The following is a 15,291-nucleotide window of genomic DNA, read 5'->3' on the forward strand; positions in this document are numbered from 1 at the left end:
ACCGCCAAGCCCTGGCGGTAGGCTGGTAGACCCTACCGCCATGGACTCTGGCGGTAGCAAAATGGTCAGATCTCGAAATTTTTTTAACTTAGGATCAGATCTCGAATAAGTTTCAGAAAAAGGTTGAAACACCAAATTTTGCCTCGACGAGCAAGATCAGGTGCATCCGTGCATGTGTACGTGGATAGAGCTGGGCGTGGGGCAGTTCCAGCCCAGGCGAATACGATCGGACAACAGGCTGTAGTGACGCTGAAATCAGACGCAGCTATTCCCACAAAAAAGGAAAAATAATAATCAGAGAACTAGAATTTTTCTTCTCAGGATTTTTTCCTTCTCTGATAAGTTTTCTGAGGTGTTTTTGGACGGTTTACAAGCAGGGTGGGGGATGAGGATTGGCCAGCAGCGCCTTGCCAGGCAAAAGAAATAAAATGATTGATTGGCCAGCGCCGGTATGGAGCAACAGATGCGCATCTACTCTACTGGCACCTCCCTGTCCCGGCCCTGCCTGGAACTGGGTGTTTGTGTTACATGTACCCAGAAACTCACACCCATCGTCCAAAGATTGTGTGGCTGTGTCACACCCCTGTGCTAGTTTCTTTCTCTCTTATTTGGCAAAACTCTGGCGCATTTGGAGGGTCATAGCCCAACCAAACCACTGTTCTACTCGCTAGTCTAGCAAATGTGTCAAATGTTACCTTCGCCCCAAATTACTTGTATTAGATTTATTGAGATACAGATGCATCTAACACTAAAACATGTGCAAATATATTTGTATCTAGACAAATCTAAGAGAAGTAATTCGGGGCTGAGGGAGTAGTTGCTAACCTCGTAGTGGCTACAAGCTATGTGAGTAATACAAGTCTGGCGAAGAGAAAGTAGATGCTTAATTTCTATCACCAAAGAGGCAAAAAATGTTATACCCTTATGCTGGTTTCGGATCTCTATTCTAGTGACTACTCGACTGGATCGTGGTTTTTCCCTAAACACACATTTGTGTTAGGCAAGTTGTGTATATAAGTTGTTATTGCCATGGATTATGCCTTAAAAAGCGTATCATGATGGTACTTGCATTGTTGTTGTAGTAATATGGTGTTGACCGGCGAGGAGTGGACCTGATGATCCTTTGGTACATGTATGAGCTGGTTTTTTGGACCGACTGCTAAAATCAAGAATGTAATTTGGTGTTACTCGATTAATATGAAGTGTTTTCTACTAGAAAAAATAAATAAATAACCAACAAAAAAGAAATCAACTACTCCCTCTGTAAACTAATATAAGAGCGTTTAGATCACTAAAATAGTAATCTAAACACTCTTATATTAGTTTACGGAGGGAGTACATCCCTTACTCAACAGTCTCTCTCTCTCTCTCAACTGCACACAAGTCAATGACGATAAGCAACGTTGTCCATGAGTATTCAAACTCTCCTTCCGTTGAGCAAATGTCGGGCCTTAAGATTAGTTTCCATAAAAGTGAATTGTTCTGCTTCGGAGAAGCGAGTGAGGTGGATGTTGTTGACGTTGACTCTCTGGGTTGTGCACAAGGCCAATTCCCGATTAAGTATTTGGGAATCTCAGTTCATTATCAACTTCTCACTAATATGGAGTGGAAACATGCAGAAGTGAGTTTAGAGAAACGGTTGAGCAATCGGAAAGGCAAGTTGCTCTCCGTTGGAGGACGATCGGTTTAGATCAATTTTGTTCTCACAAATATGGTTCTCTATATGATATCTTTTTTCCAACACCCTAAAGGGGTCCTGCAAAGGCTGTATTATTTCATATCCAGATTGTTTTGCCAACGAGACAGTGAAAAGACAAAATATCGGTTAACCAAATGGAGCGTGGTTTGTAGACCCAAAAACCAAGGTTGTCTAGGTATTCATGATCTCCGGGTCTAGAATGATGCATTGCTTAGTAAATGGTTGTTCAAACTATACTCATGATGACGTCTGGCAAACCGTACTTCGCAATAAGTATATAAGCCAAAAGGTTTTGTCTCGTGCTTGTTGGAAACCTGGTGATTCATCTTTTTGCTTTGGATCTTTCGCGATAAAGGTTGGCTCGCAGATACGTTTCGGGGAGGACGACTGGCCAAGCAATGCCAGCCTCCGGGAACAATATCCAATTATACCGCATTGTACGAGATAAGGATGATACACTTGTACACATGCTCAGCTCATCCCAGTCGGGTATTTCTTTCTGGCGAGATTTGATTGGCCCCGGGCTCTTGTCATGGCAAAATTTGTCTCGAGATTAGATTCAATTTACCTGACAAAAGGGCGGGATTGTTTCGCTGGAATCTCACTACTTCTATGTCCTTTACAGTGGACTCTATGTATCGTGATCTTACGCACCCGGAGATCCCAATGGGCAACCATGCTAAATTTGGAAGTCCAAGATCCCACTAAAAGTCAAGATTTTTATGTGGTATTTTTGAAGGGGAGTTGTGCTAACCAAAGACAACCTCGCCTGTCCCAACTGGTAAGAAAGCAAAAAGTGTAGTTTCTGTACTCACGATGAGACAATCAAACACCTATTTTTTCAGTGCAAGTTTGTGCGCTCTACGTGGTAGGCCATCCAAATAACGTCTATTTTGTATCCACCCAAAAGTGTTGCCAATACTTATGGTCACTGGATGGAAGGAATTCCAAGTAGGGTTCATGCGCTAATAAGGGTGGGAGTGTTTGCCTTATTATAGTCGCTATGGCTGTGTAGAAATGATTTTATTATCTCGACAAAAGTTCTTCTGCCTTGCATATTTTTTTCTGTTGTACGCACTTGCTTTGTATGTGGTTGGAGAGGGTGGTCAGAGAGGTCTTTACCCAACATGGGCGGCAGCATAATCTCGGATCGAACCACAACCTCCCTCGACACATGCATAGTGTCAGTCACTTAGGACTTTATAACCGCTAATGTGTCGAGTTATTTTTTTTATCATATAGTTCATGTGTTTGACCGTATGCATTATAGATATGCAAAGGCCGGGTGATACTCATCATGTTTGTATCAACTTGATGCTACTTTTTGATTTAATTGCTAACATGCCTTATATTTTGGGATTTTTTGAAAAAAAACTTAAACGCTAAGATTTTAGGAAGAAGGGGGTACAATTTTTTGTGGCCTTAATGCTATATATTCAACATGGTTCTTGCTTATGTATATGAATGTAGAAGAAATCTCATAATTGATAAAAAAAATCTAGACCAGCAAAAGACCATGGTCAAATAAGAAGAGAAAATTAAGTTTGCAATCTCGTGACACACGATTTCCTATTGCATTTATTACCCTCTCGCAGTGCATAAATACTCTCGCAAATATTAGTAAAGATTTTCCATTTACAGCTCATTGATGTTTCGAAATCCATCATATACCGCACTGTCACATTTGTAGTATGCGTTATCGCCCACGGTGCTCCCTTTGGCACCTTTCATATGTTTGCATCCGCATGATATTTACCCATCCTCCCACCCACAGGCTACATTTTGATGATACATATTTGATCCGATATACATTGTGTAAGCCATATATTGCACACACTTGCGCAATTGTCAGTAAGCCATAACATAATTCTCAGTCGTCGGATCAAACCTCGTGGCGCGCCGATTTCAGCCCCCCCTCTCTTCTTCCCTCGCGCCACACCACTTCCGTGTACACGGACGCGGTGTGCCCGTAGTATCGCGGCCCCGGTTCAAAACGGACGGAGGAACAGGGTGGGGCCCAGGGGGCAGAAGCAATGTGGGGAGGAGGGCCCTGATCCCAAAGACCAGCGAGCCCAGATTGGTTAACCGGCAAGAGAAGAAAACCCCACGTCAAACAGCACACGCACAGCAGTATCCAGCGCTGGCTGGCCGCAAGCGGAGCACATACAAATTTCGCACGCGACCGGGGACCCTAGCTCTCTCTTCTCTTCTTCGGTTTCTTACCGCTCTCCAGGCCAGAGATCCAGCGAGAGACCGCTCCGCCCCACGCGGCCTCCCCGCTCCCTCCCCTCACCCCCCCGCGGCCCGCCCAGGAGCTCCGGCACGCGCCCGCCGCGGCAGAAGCGCCAGGGGGAGGGGACGCCGCCGCGGCAATGGCGGCAATGGAGGCCGCCGCCGACGCGATGCTCGCCGCCGCCAGCCGCGCCTTCTGCAGCTCCGTCGCGGTCTTCTTCCAGATCCAGGTGAGGCCCGCCTCCCCCCAGGCCCTCGCCTGCCCCCCTCGTTCCGGTGGATTCGTGGCGGCGCCCCGGAATTGCTCCGCGGCCGGGTAAAGCGCGGATTTTTCTTTTCAAATATTTTTTACTATTGGTACTTTTCGAGGGGTAATTTTGGGCGGAGAATTTTCCGCTCGGCACCGGTTGTAACCTACCGTGGGGAAGTTGCTAGCTTTTCGCTCTCACGGTGGTAAACCGCAAGTTAATATCTCCGCTGCCATGCTTTGGGAGCGACGCAATTGGAAGGTTGTGATATATCTTCCACGTCTCAGGCCGGCAAATCTACAAGTACTTAATGCATATCCGTGTAGCAGCATAAGCTTTACCGTCTTTGTCGGTTTCGTTTGGACAAGCGATGTCGATCTCGATCTTTCCTACTTGTTTTGTCCGCGTGGCCTTGTTATCCATTTGGAGTGTAGATGAGAACATGACTGGTTAAAGTTTAGGTTTTCGTCTGACGCTGAATACTTTGCAGCTTAATCTATACCATAATCTATTTGCTTTCACAGTTTACACTGTGGCTTGCTTCTGATTTCTAATGCAGTTTCCCACACTTTATGTAGGGGTGCTGTATCTGCTTACTACTTGCTTTTGGTTGGGCTGTTGCTTCACTGGTCAGGTATTGTGGACCTTCAGAAAAGCACTTCTGTATTAAAAAAAATCTTGGCTATGTTTTGAGTGCCAGAAATCCAGCAGCAACTTGACTTATTTTGCAACATGCAATTCATGCTTTCTTACCAGAAAAAAGGAAATTCGCAAGATGAGGCGCAAAATGGCATCTGGACATAGTTTTGCATTTCTTTGTGATGACGTAGATGAGCTTGAGCACTCTGTCCAGCAGAAATTACCTATGGTCTCTGTAGTCATGCCTTTGAAGGGATTTGGGGAACACAATTTGCAAAACTGGAGAACCCAGGTACAGTCAGACTGCAATATAGATTATATAGTACTACCTTTGTTCCTAAATATAGGACGTTTTTGCAGTTCAATTATATTAAATATTTTGCTACTGACACCCATATACACATTCATGCATATGGTATTAATTATATTGCTATTGACACCCATAAAAAAATACAGATTACTTCTCTTTATGGGGGGCCATTGGAATTCTTGTTCGTAGTAGAAAGCAAAGACGATCCAGCTTATCGTGCCGTCTCCCGTTTGATTGTAGAGTACAAGGTAAGTGAAAGCCCCGGTAGCAGTTAATGATCTTATTCTACCAATTATTTCATCTCATCTGTCTATACCTCTTCATCAATTGTAACCTTTTGGAATTATATGATTTTCAGGACAAATTGGACGCAAAGGTGGTTGTAGCTGGGTTTTCAACAACGTGTAGCCAGAAAATTCATAATCAGTTAGTACGTAAATTACTTCACTCCCACTTTTTTATGAATGTTTTGGTTAGCTCATGAATCTGAATGCACTATGAATTATTAGTTTATTACACTCGCAATGCTATCATTGACATCAGTCAGAAATATAGAGGGCTCAGTGCTCATGCTGAGTCTCCCCCCTCCCCTGATGGGAAACATTGTTAACATCTCAGATTGTGCTCAAATTCCGCTGAGCAATTCAGTGAGTCGAATTGTTTTTACACATGAACACGCTCTAGATTGGTCCCTCTGTTTCTTGATAACAAAACTGTCTTTATGTAAGATGAAGTCAAACTGCCTTAATTTCGAGAAGAAACCTTGATGAAATTTCTCTCTGGGGTCTTAGTATGCGCACTCCCCTGCACCCCCTTCATATAAAGTGCACGAGAACATAAAAAATTGGTAAACAGTAACTCTTCGGAGTCGTACATTGATCCATGTTGGTGATATTGAATCAGAAATTCAAGGAAAGACATTCGTAATTTTATGGATCCGTCTTAGGACTTTCTTCTGACCGTACTGTCTGTTTACCAAACAAGCCCATTGAGGTGTCAGGGTAATGGACTTTTGTTCATCCATTGAAACAGATTGGTGTTGAAAAGATGCACAAGGACAGCAAATATGTTCTATTTCTAGACGATGATGTCAGACTGCATCCTGGGACAGTCGGAGCTCTCACAAAAGAAATGGAGAAGAACCCTGAGGTATGCTTGCTCTGGCACTCTCCTTCATCCCGTTTCATCCTTCTCACCTTCCTAACTGGGCGTTTTTTCTTGCATCTTACAGATATTTATCCAAACGGGATACCCCCTTGACTTACCTTCTGGCAGCTTGGGAAGCTATTGCATATATGAATATCACATGGTATGTTGGTTTTTCACCATTGAAGATTATCCTTCAAAGTTCATAAAACAGGAGGTCTATGTAGTGCAAAATGCGAATTTACACCATGCTGTAGATAAGGGGTTTGGTGTATGAATAGTACAAACGCCTGGTTGAGGATAACACATCTTTATTGCCTTCCGTTTTACCATCTTTTTTGAAGATTGTATGATCGTTATCCGCCTCCCTGTTGAAAATTTTGAGATATTTGACTTCTTTAGTTTCTTAAACCAATGAAAACTGCCAGTAACTAAAAATGAAGTGAAGAAAGTAATGCAATTTTATCTGAAAATTTGATATTGTATCTTTGTTGTTGCCCCTTTGATAATTGGTGGGATCGCTTATGTACTTAGATTATAAGTTTCCATAACAAGGTTGCTCATATTGTCTGCATTAATTGTATTTTTTAAACACATCTGTGTCGATGTAGGCTTCATTGCTAGTTAGCTCGTTATTTAACTTTGTACGTTATCTATACTGATTTTTCCCTTTTGCTCACCTTGCCATTTACTGAAAATGGTCATATTGCAGCCCTGTTCGATTGGATTTGCAACTGGTGGGAGGACTTTTTTTTTGTGGGGTGGCTGTATGATGGTAAGGGTGTGCTGTAGCCTACCATCTCCTAAAAAAACTCTCAGTTCTTGCTCTTTATAAACTTTGATTTGATCCTGCACTGTTTCTAAGACAAGTTTATTTTAGATGCATGCTGATGATTTCCGGCAAGACCTGTATGGTTTAGTCACTGCACTAAAAAATGGTGGTTACTCAGATGATATGACCCTGGCTGCAATCGCTGGTAATGTTCTGAGCAAGGAATCATGTCTTTTCTGATGCGTAGCTATAAACGTTGCATTAGCATGGAAATTAGTGTTGATAATGTACACAATGTTAGCCTTGCATTACATGCTCAAAGTCACTGTATAACACCATTTATCCTTTTTCTCTTTGAGACTTTTGGCTTTTGCCTGTATTAAATTGTGGATGTATTATAAACACACAAAAATTACAAATAACTTGAGTTCATCCTTTATACAGGGCAACATAAAAGGCTCATAACTTCACCACCGGTTGCTGTGTTTCCACATCCTCTTGCAAGTGATCTCAGCTTCTCCAGGTACTGCAGATTTTACATTAGAAACATATTCACCTCATCTGCATTCAGCTAACTTCACATTTTATATGCATGCCATATTTTCCGTGCAGATACTGGAATTATCTGAGGAAGCAAACTTTTGTTCTTGAATCATATGTATCAAAGGTCAACTGGATAATGAACCGTGCACTATTTGGTGTGCATTTCTATTTGTCATGGGGATTTGTTTGTCCCTATGTTATGGCTTTGGTACATATTGCGACTACTCTTAGAGCACCATACAGCACAATTGTAAAGGAAGCAGCTGGCTCATCTTGTGGTCAGTGCCCTCTCTCTCTCTCTCCAATATTCATCACTTCAGATCCAATGTTATTGTGTGGAAAGTCAATACAATGAACTGTATTTAATTATTGAGTGTTACAAATTTTAGTAACAAATACACCTACGCCCACCTGTGGTTGAGATTTCTCTGTCGTGCCATGTTCTTTCAGGTCTGAAACTAGTGAGCTTCTTGTTAATATGCACTCTCACTGAACTTGTTTCAATGTGGAATTTGACGAGAGTTGAGATTCAACTCTGCAACATGTTGTCTCCAGAAGGTCCACAAGACTCCCTTCGTTCATATAACTGGGGGCTTGTAAGTGCCTCTTCCAAAGCACCAACTTATTTGAGTTTCAGGCACCTCTGTCGTCATGATTTACTAAACTATGTTTTGGTTTGACTTCAATTTCAGGTGTTCGTCGCCGTGTTAGTAGATAATTTCCTCTACCCGATATCTGCCATCCGGTCTCACTTCTCCCAGTCAATCAATTGGTCTGGTATCAGGTACTACCTGAGAGATGGGAAAATAAGCAAGGTACACAACATCGTCTGAACATTTCCGCTTCAACCTTGAAACTGTTTCTTTCGCGATCGTTTTTTTTCTTTCGAACTTGCTCCGTAAAATTTCATTTGTTCCTCTATGCCTCACTTGGTTATTACGCGTCCGCAGATTGAAAGGGAGAACAGTTTGAAGTACACCGATCTCGGCGGGAAGCATCTGTATGGCAAGAAGACATACCCTGCTGGAAAGTCGTTGCTCGGTTACCTGTCCATAAGCCTAGCGCAATGGCACCAGCCCAAGAAGTACGATGTCTAAGAAATTTGCCAAGTGGAATTCTGTCCTCAATTTTGTGGGGCGTCGTGTTGTACACCTGTGTTTTCTTCTTCCTTTTCCTTTGGTTTTTTGATTGATTGGTTGGTAATGGTAGGCTCTCTCATTCTTACTGGATTCAGTTGTTCAGGCATTAATTAAAAGGATTGCACCTCATACTAGTTCTTGTAACATTACAGATGTGTAGCGGGCAGATTGGTTGAAGAAGTGAAAATGTTCCATAGTGGCCTGTTCTTCGTTGTTTTGTCCTGTTTTTTCACATTGTGAAAATTAATCTTCTAGTGCTCTTTGTTCTGCCTTGAAAGTCGATGAATAGATCAAAAAGTTGTCGAAAAAAATTATTTTATGTTAACTTAGCCTGGGCGAATCTGATTCTACTTTGTAAAGCTTTGCAGTCTGATAAGTTTTAGGACGTCAATGCCTGGCAAACGTTCGCTGCCAAACATGACAGTTGCGAATTTTCAAAAGAAGACTGTCAATTCTTTAATTTTAGTGCAAGTTTTCTGACCAGATGGCTCCCGGGGCGTTCGCTGGGATCCCATTGCCAGCGAGCGTTTGCCGATATCTAAACCGAAATTTTATCGTCCTCGATATTTGGAGGCTGGCAGCGTATGCGAGCGTGCTGTCCAGTATTTTAATCTATTAAATATAAGATGGAGAGGCCGCTTTGGAATTTGCTTTGTTCGGCCCAGCTGACATGCTTGACATGACAGCCATGGGATGCAGACTAGAAAATGTATTGACGGCCATCTATTTTCTATACCAGTTGCCAATTGGAGACTTGGAATTCGAGAATTTTTTACGTTGGTTCCCCATCTAGATGCTGGTTGCGAAATTCCCGAGCTGCGGTTTCTATTTAAATCGATTGGTAGCAGCAACAGCAAATGGGCAATGCATCGCGCCCTCCTCCGAGTCGCTTTCAATTCTTCTCTATTTGAACAGGGTCGCTTTCCATTAGAAACATCTGCTATTCAATCATACAGTTTTCAACTGGAAGTCTCCGCCGCATTATTCATCCGTAGAAAAAAACCATTATTGTTGGTGCTGTTTTGAACTAGGCTAGAGGTCTCCGTCGCCAAATTTGTACTATGTTCCGTCGTACTCAGCCGTCCCTGGCGTCTGGGGACACCGGCCGGGACCGGGTCTGTCACTATCGTCTATTCCAAGGTGTACGTTGGCACAAGGTGAAGATGTGACCCTTGGTGTGACCGAGATGCCACCATTCTCCAGCGCCTACCGCTTGTCTCGTTGCACCATGGTCTTCTTTGGCCCGTCACGATTAACCAGGTATACTTTTTTCTTTCTTCATCTGCCTAATACTAAATTCTTTTAAAAAATGGGCTTAACTAGGCGTACGTAACATAGCATGCGCGCAAGCAATTGAACAGTTCGATTGTGTAGTGGCTGTCTCGTCAGCATCTGGTCTGAACTGATTGGCGATCGGTGAAGCGTGAGTTGTGACCGGGTGCATGACGACGCCACGTTACCGAACAGAGAGCTGGCGCCCCGTTGAAGGTCCGATCCAGCGAGGCCGGCAGTGCCGTCGCACAGTATTGCATCTTCTTCCTGCCTGGACTTCCACTACGAAATGGAAGGTTCTCTGCTCCAATGATGCTCTCCCCGATTCATTCCATCCTCCTTTCGCCTTTGCTTTACCCGGTAGCGAATGATCCATCCGGGACGGTGTAGGCGTGTAGCCTCTCCCTCGGAGCATCTACAGCCGGGCACCCAAAGCCCGTCTCAAACGTTCGGACGAACGGTCCGGTCATAAAATTGCAACCTAGACGACTTTTTAAACGGGCCTTATATGTCTGAACTGGCTGGCATCTCTCATATTCACTCTAAATATAGGATGGATATAGGGGCGTCCGGACGCATCCGCCACGTCAGACTTGACAACCATACCACATCATAATTCGCACCAAATCCTTCCTCCTCCTCCCGCCTCCCTCCTACCTCTCCCGCATCCGAGCCCTAGTCGTCTGCCACCCTTGCTCCCCATCCTCACCACCGGTCCCAATCCGCCACCCTAGATGTCGTCCAGTTCGTCCCCAACCGCTGCGACGAGGTTGCGTCCGCCTCGTCCGTCGGCATCCTGTCCTCGGCTTCGCCGTGCAAGCCGGAGAACATTGCCCGGAGGAACTGGCGACGTTGTAGGGAGCGGATGCGGACATGGGCGAGCAGATGTCCCCCACGCCGCGCCTGGAATCTCGTACCCCATCTGAGGGAGTCCTGGATTAGGGGGTGTTCGGGTAGCCGGACTATACCTTCAGCCGGATTCCAGGACTATGAAGATACAAGATTGAAGACTTCGTCCCGTGTCCGGATGGGACTTTCCTTGGCGTGGAAGGCAAGCTTGGTGATGCGGATATTCAAGATCTCCTACCATTGTAACCGACTTTGTGTAACCCTAACCCTCTCCGGTGTCTATATAAACCGGAGGGTTTTAGTCCGTAGGACAACTTCATCATACAACAACCATACCATAGGCTAGCTTTTAGGGTTTAGCCTCCTTGATCTCGTGGCAGATCTACTCTTGTACTACCCATATCATCAATATTAATCAAGCAGGACGTAGGGTTTTACCTCCATCAAGAGGGCCCGAACCTGGGTAAAACATCGTGTTCCTTGCCTCCTGTTACCATCCGGCCTAGACGCATAGTTCGGGACCCCCTACCCGAGATCCGCCGGTTTTGACACCGACATTGGTGCTTTCATTGAGAGTTCCTCTGTGTCGTCGCTTTTAGGCCCGATGGCTCCTTCGATCATCAACAACGATGCAGTCCAGGGTGAGACTTTTCTCCCCGGACAGATCTTCGTCTTCGGCGGCTTCGCACTGCGGGCCAAGTCACTTGGCCACCTTGAGCAGATCGAAAACTATGCCCCTGGCCATCAGGTTAGGTTTGGAAGCCTAAACTACACGGCTGACATCCGCGGGGACTTGATCTTCGACGGATTCGAGTCACAGCCAAGCGCGCCGCACTGTCTCGATGGGCATGATATAGCTCTGCCGCCGAACAGCACCTTGGAGGCCGCACACGCATCGGTTCCGACCATTGATTCGGAGCCTACTGCGCCGATCGAGGATCAGCGGTTGGACGCTGCCTCAGGGGCTGCGATCTCAGAGGCGATCGAGCCGAACTCCAGCCCCGCACTCCACATGGCCCGTGACTCCGAGGAGCCGGATTCCTTTCCGAACTCCGAGCCCCCCGCGCCCCTGCCGATCAAATCCGATTGGGCGCTGATAATGGAGTTCACCGCCGCAGACATCTTTCAGCACTCGCCCTTCGGTGACATCCTGAATTCGCTAAAGTCTCTCTCTTTATCAGGAGAGCCCTGGCCGGACTACGGTCAGCAAGGATGGGATTCGGATGATGAAGAAATTCAAAACCCACCCACCACCCACTTCATAGCCACTGTCGACGACTTAACCGACATGCACACTTTCATTTTTAGCGTCTCATCTTCTCTGGAGAAGCTCAAATCGAACGGATAGAGCAGATGGTCCAACTACAGAACTTCTTACTTCGACTCTGAAGACATCGACGGTATGGACGACGATGCAGGAGACAACCAAGAACCAACGCCTATAGGGCATTGGACAGCCACCTCATCTCACGATGTGTACATGGTGGATACCCCTAAAGGAAGCAACAACGAGGAAAACGGGGATGGAAAGAGGGATCGATCTCTCGAAAAACAATCAAAGCGTCGGCGTAAACACCGACCCAAGCCCCGCCTCGATAAAGACCCAGCCATAGAGCAGGATGAGCCGGTAGACGACGAGCATGCCTTAGAGCAACCGTCCCAACAGGACAACCCGGATAGAGAAACCGAACATCCCTCCCCCGGTGAAAATGGCATTCCGGACGACCCTACGCCGGACAAGCCCACGAAGCAGAAGAACCTCCACAAACGGCTCGTTGCAAGCGCACGCAGCCTGAAAAAGCAGAAGCGGAAGCTAAAAACTATGGAAGATGCACTCAGGATCAGATGGAGTAAAGTAATCAATACTGCAGACAAATACGGCGACAGTCGCCACACTAAAAGTTATCCGAAGAGAAAGCTACTGCCTGAATTCGATGATGAGGCCTTAGAGCCCTCGCATTCCAAAAGTGAGAAAGCCACACGGTCGGATAGACGACCCCATGGCCAGCATAAAGTGGCAAGCAGCGCCGCACTTAAGCCGGCATGCGACCCACTTAAGGATTCGCATCATGGCCCAGCCAGGTCCATTTACGGGCCAAGAAAGCAAGCTCCCGTAAGCAATGCAATAAAGCCATTATCAGAATCCGGCACACCCAAATACAGGGGTGCCGCACACCCCCTATGTTTCACCGATGAGGTTCTGGATTATGAATTTCCAGCGGGATTCAAACCCGTAAACATAGAGGCATATGATGGAACAACAGACCCTGGAGTCTGGATCGAGGATTATATCCTCCACATACACATGGCTAGAGGAGATGATCTCCACGCCATAAAATACTTACCCCTTAAGCTTAAAGGGCCAGCCCGGCATTGGCTCAAAAGCCTTCCTGAAAACACAATCGGAAGTTAGGAAGAGCTCGAGGACGCTTTCCGAGCAAAATTTCAAGGGACATATGTCCGCCCTCCGGATGCAGACGATCTTAGTCACATAACTCAATAGCCCGGAGAGTCAGCTCGGCAATTCTGGAATAGATTTCTTACTAAAAAGAATCAGATAGTCGACTGTCCGGACGCTGAAGCCTTAGCGGCTTTCAGGCATAATGTCCAAGACGAATGGCTCGCCAGACACCTCGGCCAAGAAAAGCCAAGAACAATGGCCGCACTAACAAGCCTCATGACCCGCTTTTGCGCAGGAGAGGACAGCTGGTTGGCAAGATGCAGCACCAGTGACCCAAGTACATCCGAAACTATGGATGGAAACGGAAAACCGCGACGCAATAAGGACCATCACCGGACTAAGGAAAAAAGTCCGAAGAGCACGACAGTCAATGCCGGATTCAAAAGCTCACGACAGAATCAGAAAAAGCCGCCCCTCCAAGATAACAGGGACGAGCTATCCAACCTAAACAAAATCTTGGATAGGATATGTCAAATACACAGCACTCCCGGAAAGCCTGCTAACCATACCCACAGAGATTGTTGGGTTTTCAAACAATCCGGCAGACTCAACGCCGAACACAAGGGGCTCGACACACCAAGCAAAGACGAGGACGAACCCCAAAAGCAGAGTACCAGGAAACAAAAGAATTTCCCACAAGAAGTAAAAACAGTAAACTTACTCCACATAACAAAACGTCCGGCGCCCATAAAGGTACGCGCCCCACGGCCTATCCCAAAGGAATCCCGCCACTGGTTGTCAAAACCAATCATCCTCGATCATCTGGATTATTCTAGAAGTGTTAGGAACCCAGGCTGGACTGCCCTGGTACTCGATCCAATAATTGGCGGACTCCAGTTTCCAAATGTCCTTATGGACGGTGGCAGCGGACTCAACCTGATATATCGGGACTCAATCCGCCACATGGGGATCGACCCAAAAAGAATTCGCCACAGCAAAACCTCCTTTCAAGGAGTAACGCCAGGTCCGGACACCCATTGCATGGGGTTTCTCTGGCTCGAGGTTATTTTCGGCTCTGCCGATAACTTCCGTCGCGAAAAGCTTGTTGGGGAACGTAGTAATTTCAAAAAAAATCCTACGCACATGCAAGATCATGGTGATGCATAGCAACGGGAGGGGAGAGTGTGATCTACGTACCCTTGTAGATCGACAACGGAAGCGTTAGCACAACGCGGTTGATGTAGTCGTACGTCTTCACGGCCCGACCGATCAAGCACCGAAACTACGACACCTCCGAGTTTTAGCACACGTTCAGCTCGATGACGATCCCCGGACTCCGATCCAGCAAAGTGTCGGGGAAGAGTTCCGTCAGCACGACGGCGTGGTGACGATCTTGATGTTCTACCGTCGCAGGGCTTCGCCTAAGCACCGCTACAATATTATCGAGGATTATGGTGGAAGGGGGCACCGCACACGGCTAAGAAAATGATCACGTGGATCAACTTGTGTGTCTAGAGGTGCCCCCTGCCCTCGTATATAAAGGAGCAAGGGGGAGGAGGCCGGCCCTAGGAGGGGCGCGCCAGGGAGTAGGATTCCTACTCCTAGTTGGAGTAGGTTTCCTCCTTTCGTAGTCCAACTAGGAGAAGGGGGGAAAGGGGGGAAGAGGGGAAGGAAGGGAGAGAGGGGCCGCGCCCCAAACCCCTTGTCCAATTCGGACTGGGCTTGGGAGGGGCGCGCGCCACCTCCTGGTCCTTTCCACTAAGGCCCATTAAGGCCCATTGCTTCTTCCTCGTATTCCCGTAACTCCCCGGTACCTCCGAAAATATCCGAATCACTCGGAACCTTTCCGATATCCGAATATAGTCGTCCAATATATCGATCTTTACGTCTCGACCATTTCGAGACTCCTCGTCATGTCCCTGATCTCATCCGAGACTCCGAACTCCTTCGGTACATCAAAACTCATAAACTCATAACATAACTGTCATCGAAACCTTAAGCGTGCGGACCCTACGGGTTCGAGAACAATGTAGACATGACT

At 46.3% G+C, this 15,291-nt stretch overlaps 1 protein-coding gene across 1 annotated transcript; it reads left to right on the forward strand.

Moving 5' to 3' along the window:
• The first annotated feature begins 3,840 nt into the window (after positions 1-3,840).
• Positions 3,841-8,937, forward strand: LOC119269813. The gene is made up of 14 exons (XM_037551738.1): positions 3,841-4,161; positions 4,758-4,813; positions 4,936-5,110; positions 5,275-5,376; positions 5,487-5,558; positions 6,161-6,277; positions 6,360-6,437; positions 6,987-7,049; positions 7,155-7,251; positions 7,491-7,569; positions 7,659-7,867; positions 8,040-8,185; positions 8,282-8,404; positions 8,540-8,937. The coding sequence occupies exons 1-14, from the start codon at positions 4,072-4,074 to the stop codon at positions 8,684-8,686; spliced, it is 1,554 nt and encodes a 517-aa protein (XP_037407635.1). The 5' UTR covers positions 3,841-4,071; the 3' UTR covers positions 8,687-8,937.
• The last annotated feature ends 6,354 nt before the right edge of the window (positions 8,938-15,291 follow it).

Source organism: Triticum dicoccoides, chromosome 3A (assembly GCF_002162155.2).
Source record: "Triticum dicoccoides isolate Atlit2015 ecotype Zavitan chromosome 3A, WEW_v2.0, whole genome shotgun sequence".
NCBI classification, from domain to species: domain Eukaryota; kingdom Viridiplantae; phylum Streptophyta; class Magnoliopsida; order Poales; family Poaceae; genus Triticum; species Triticum dicoccoides.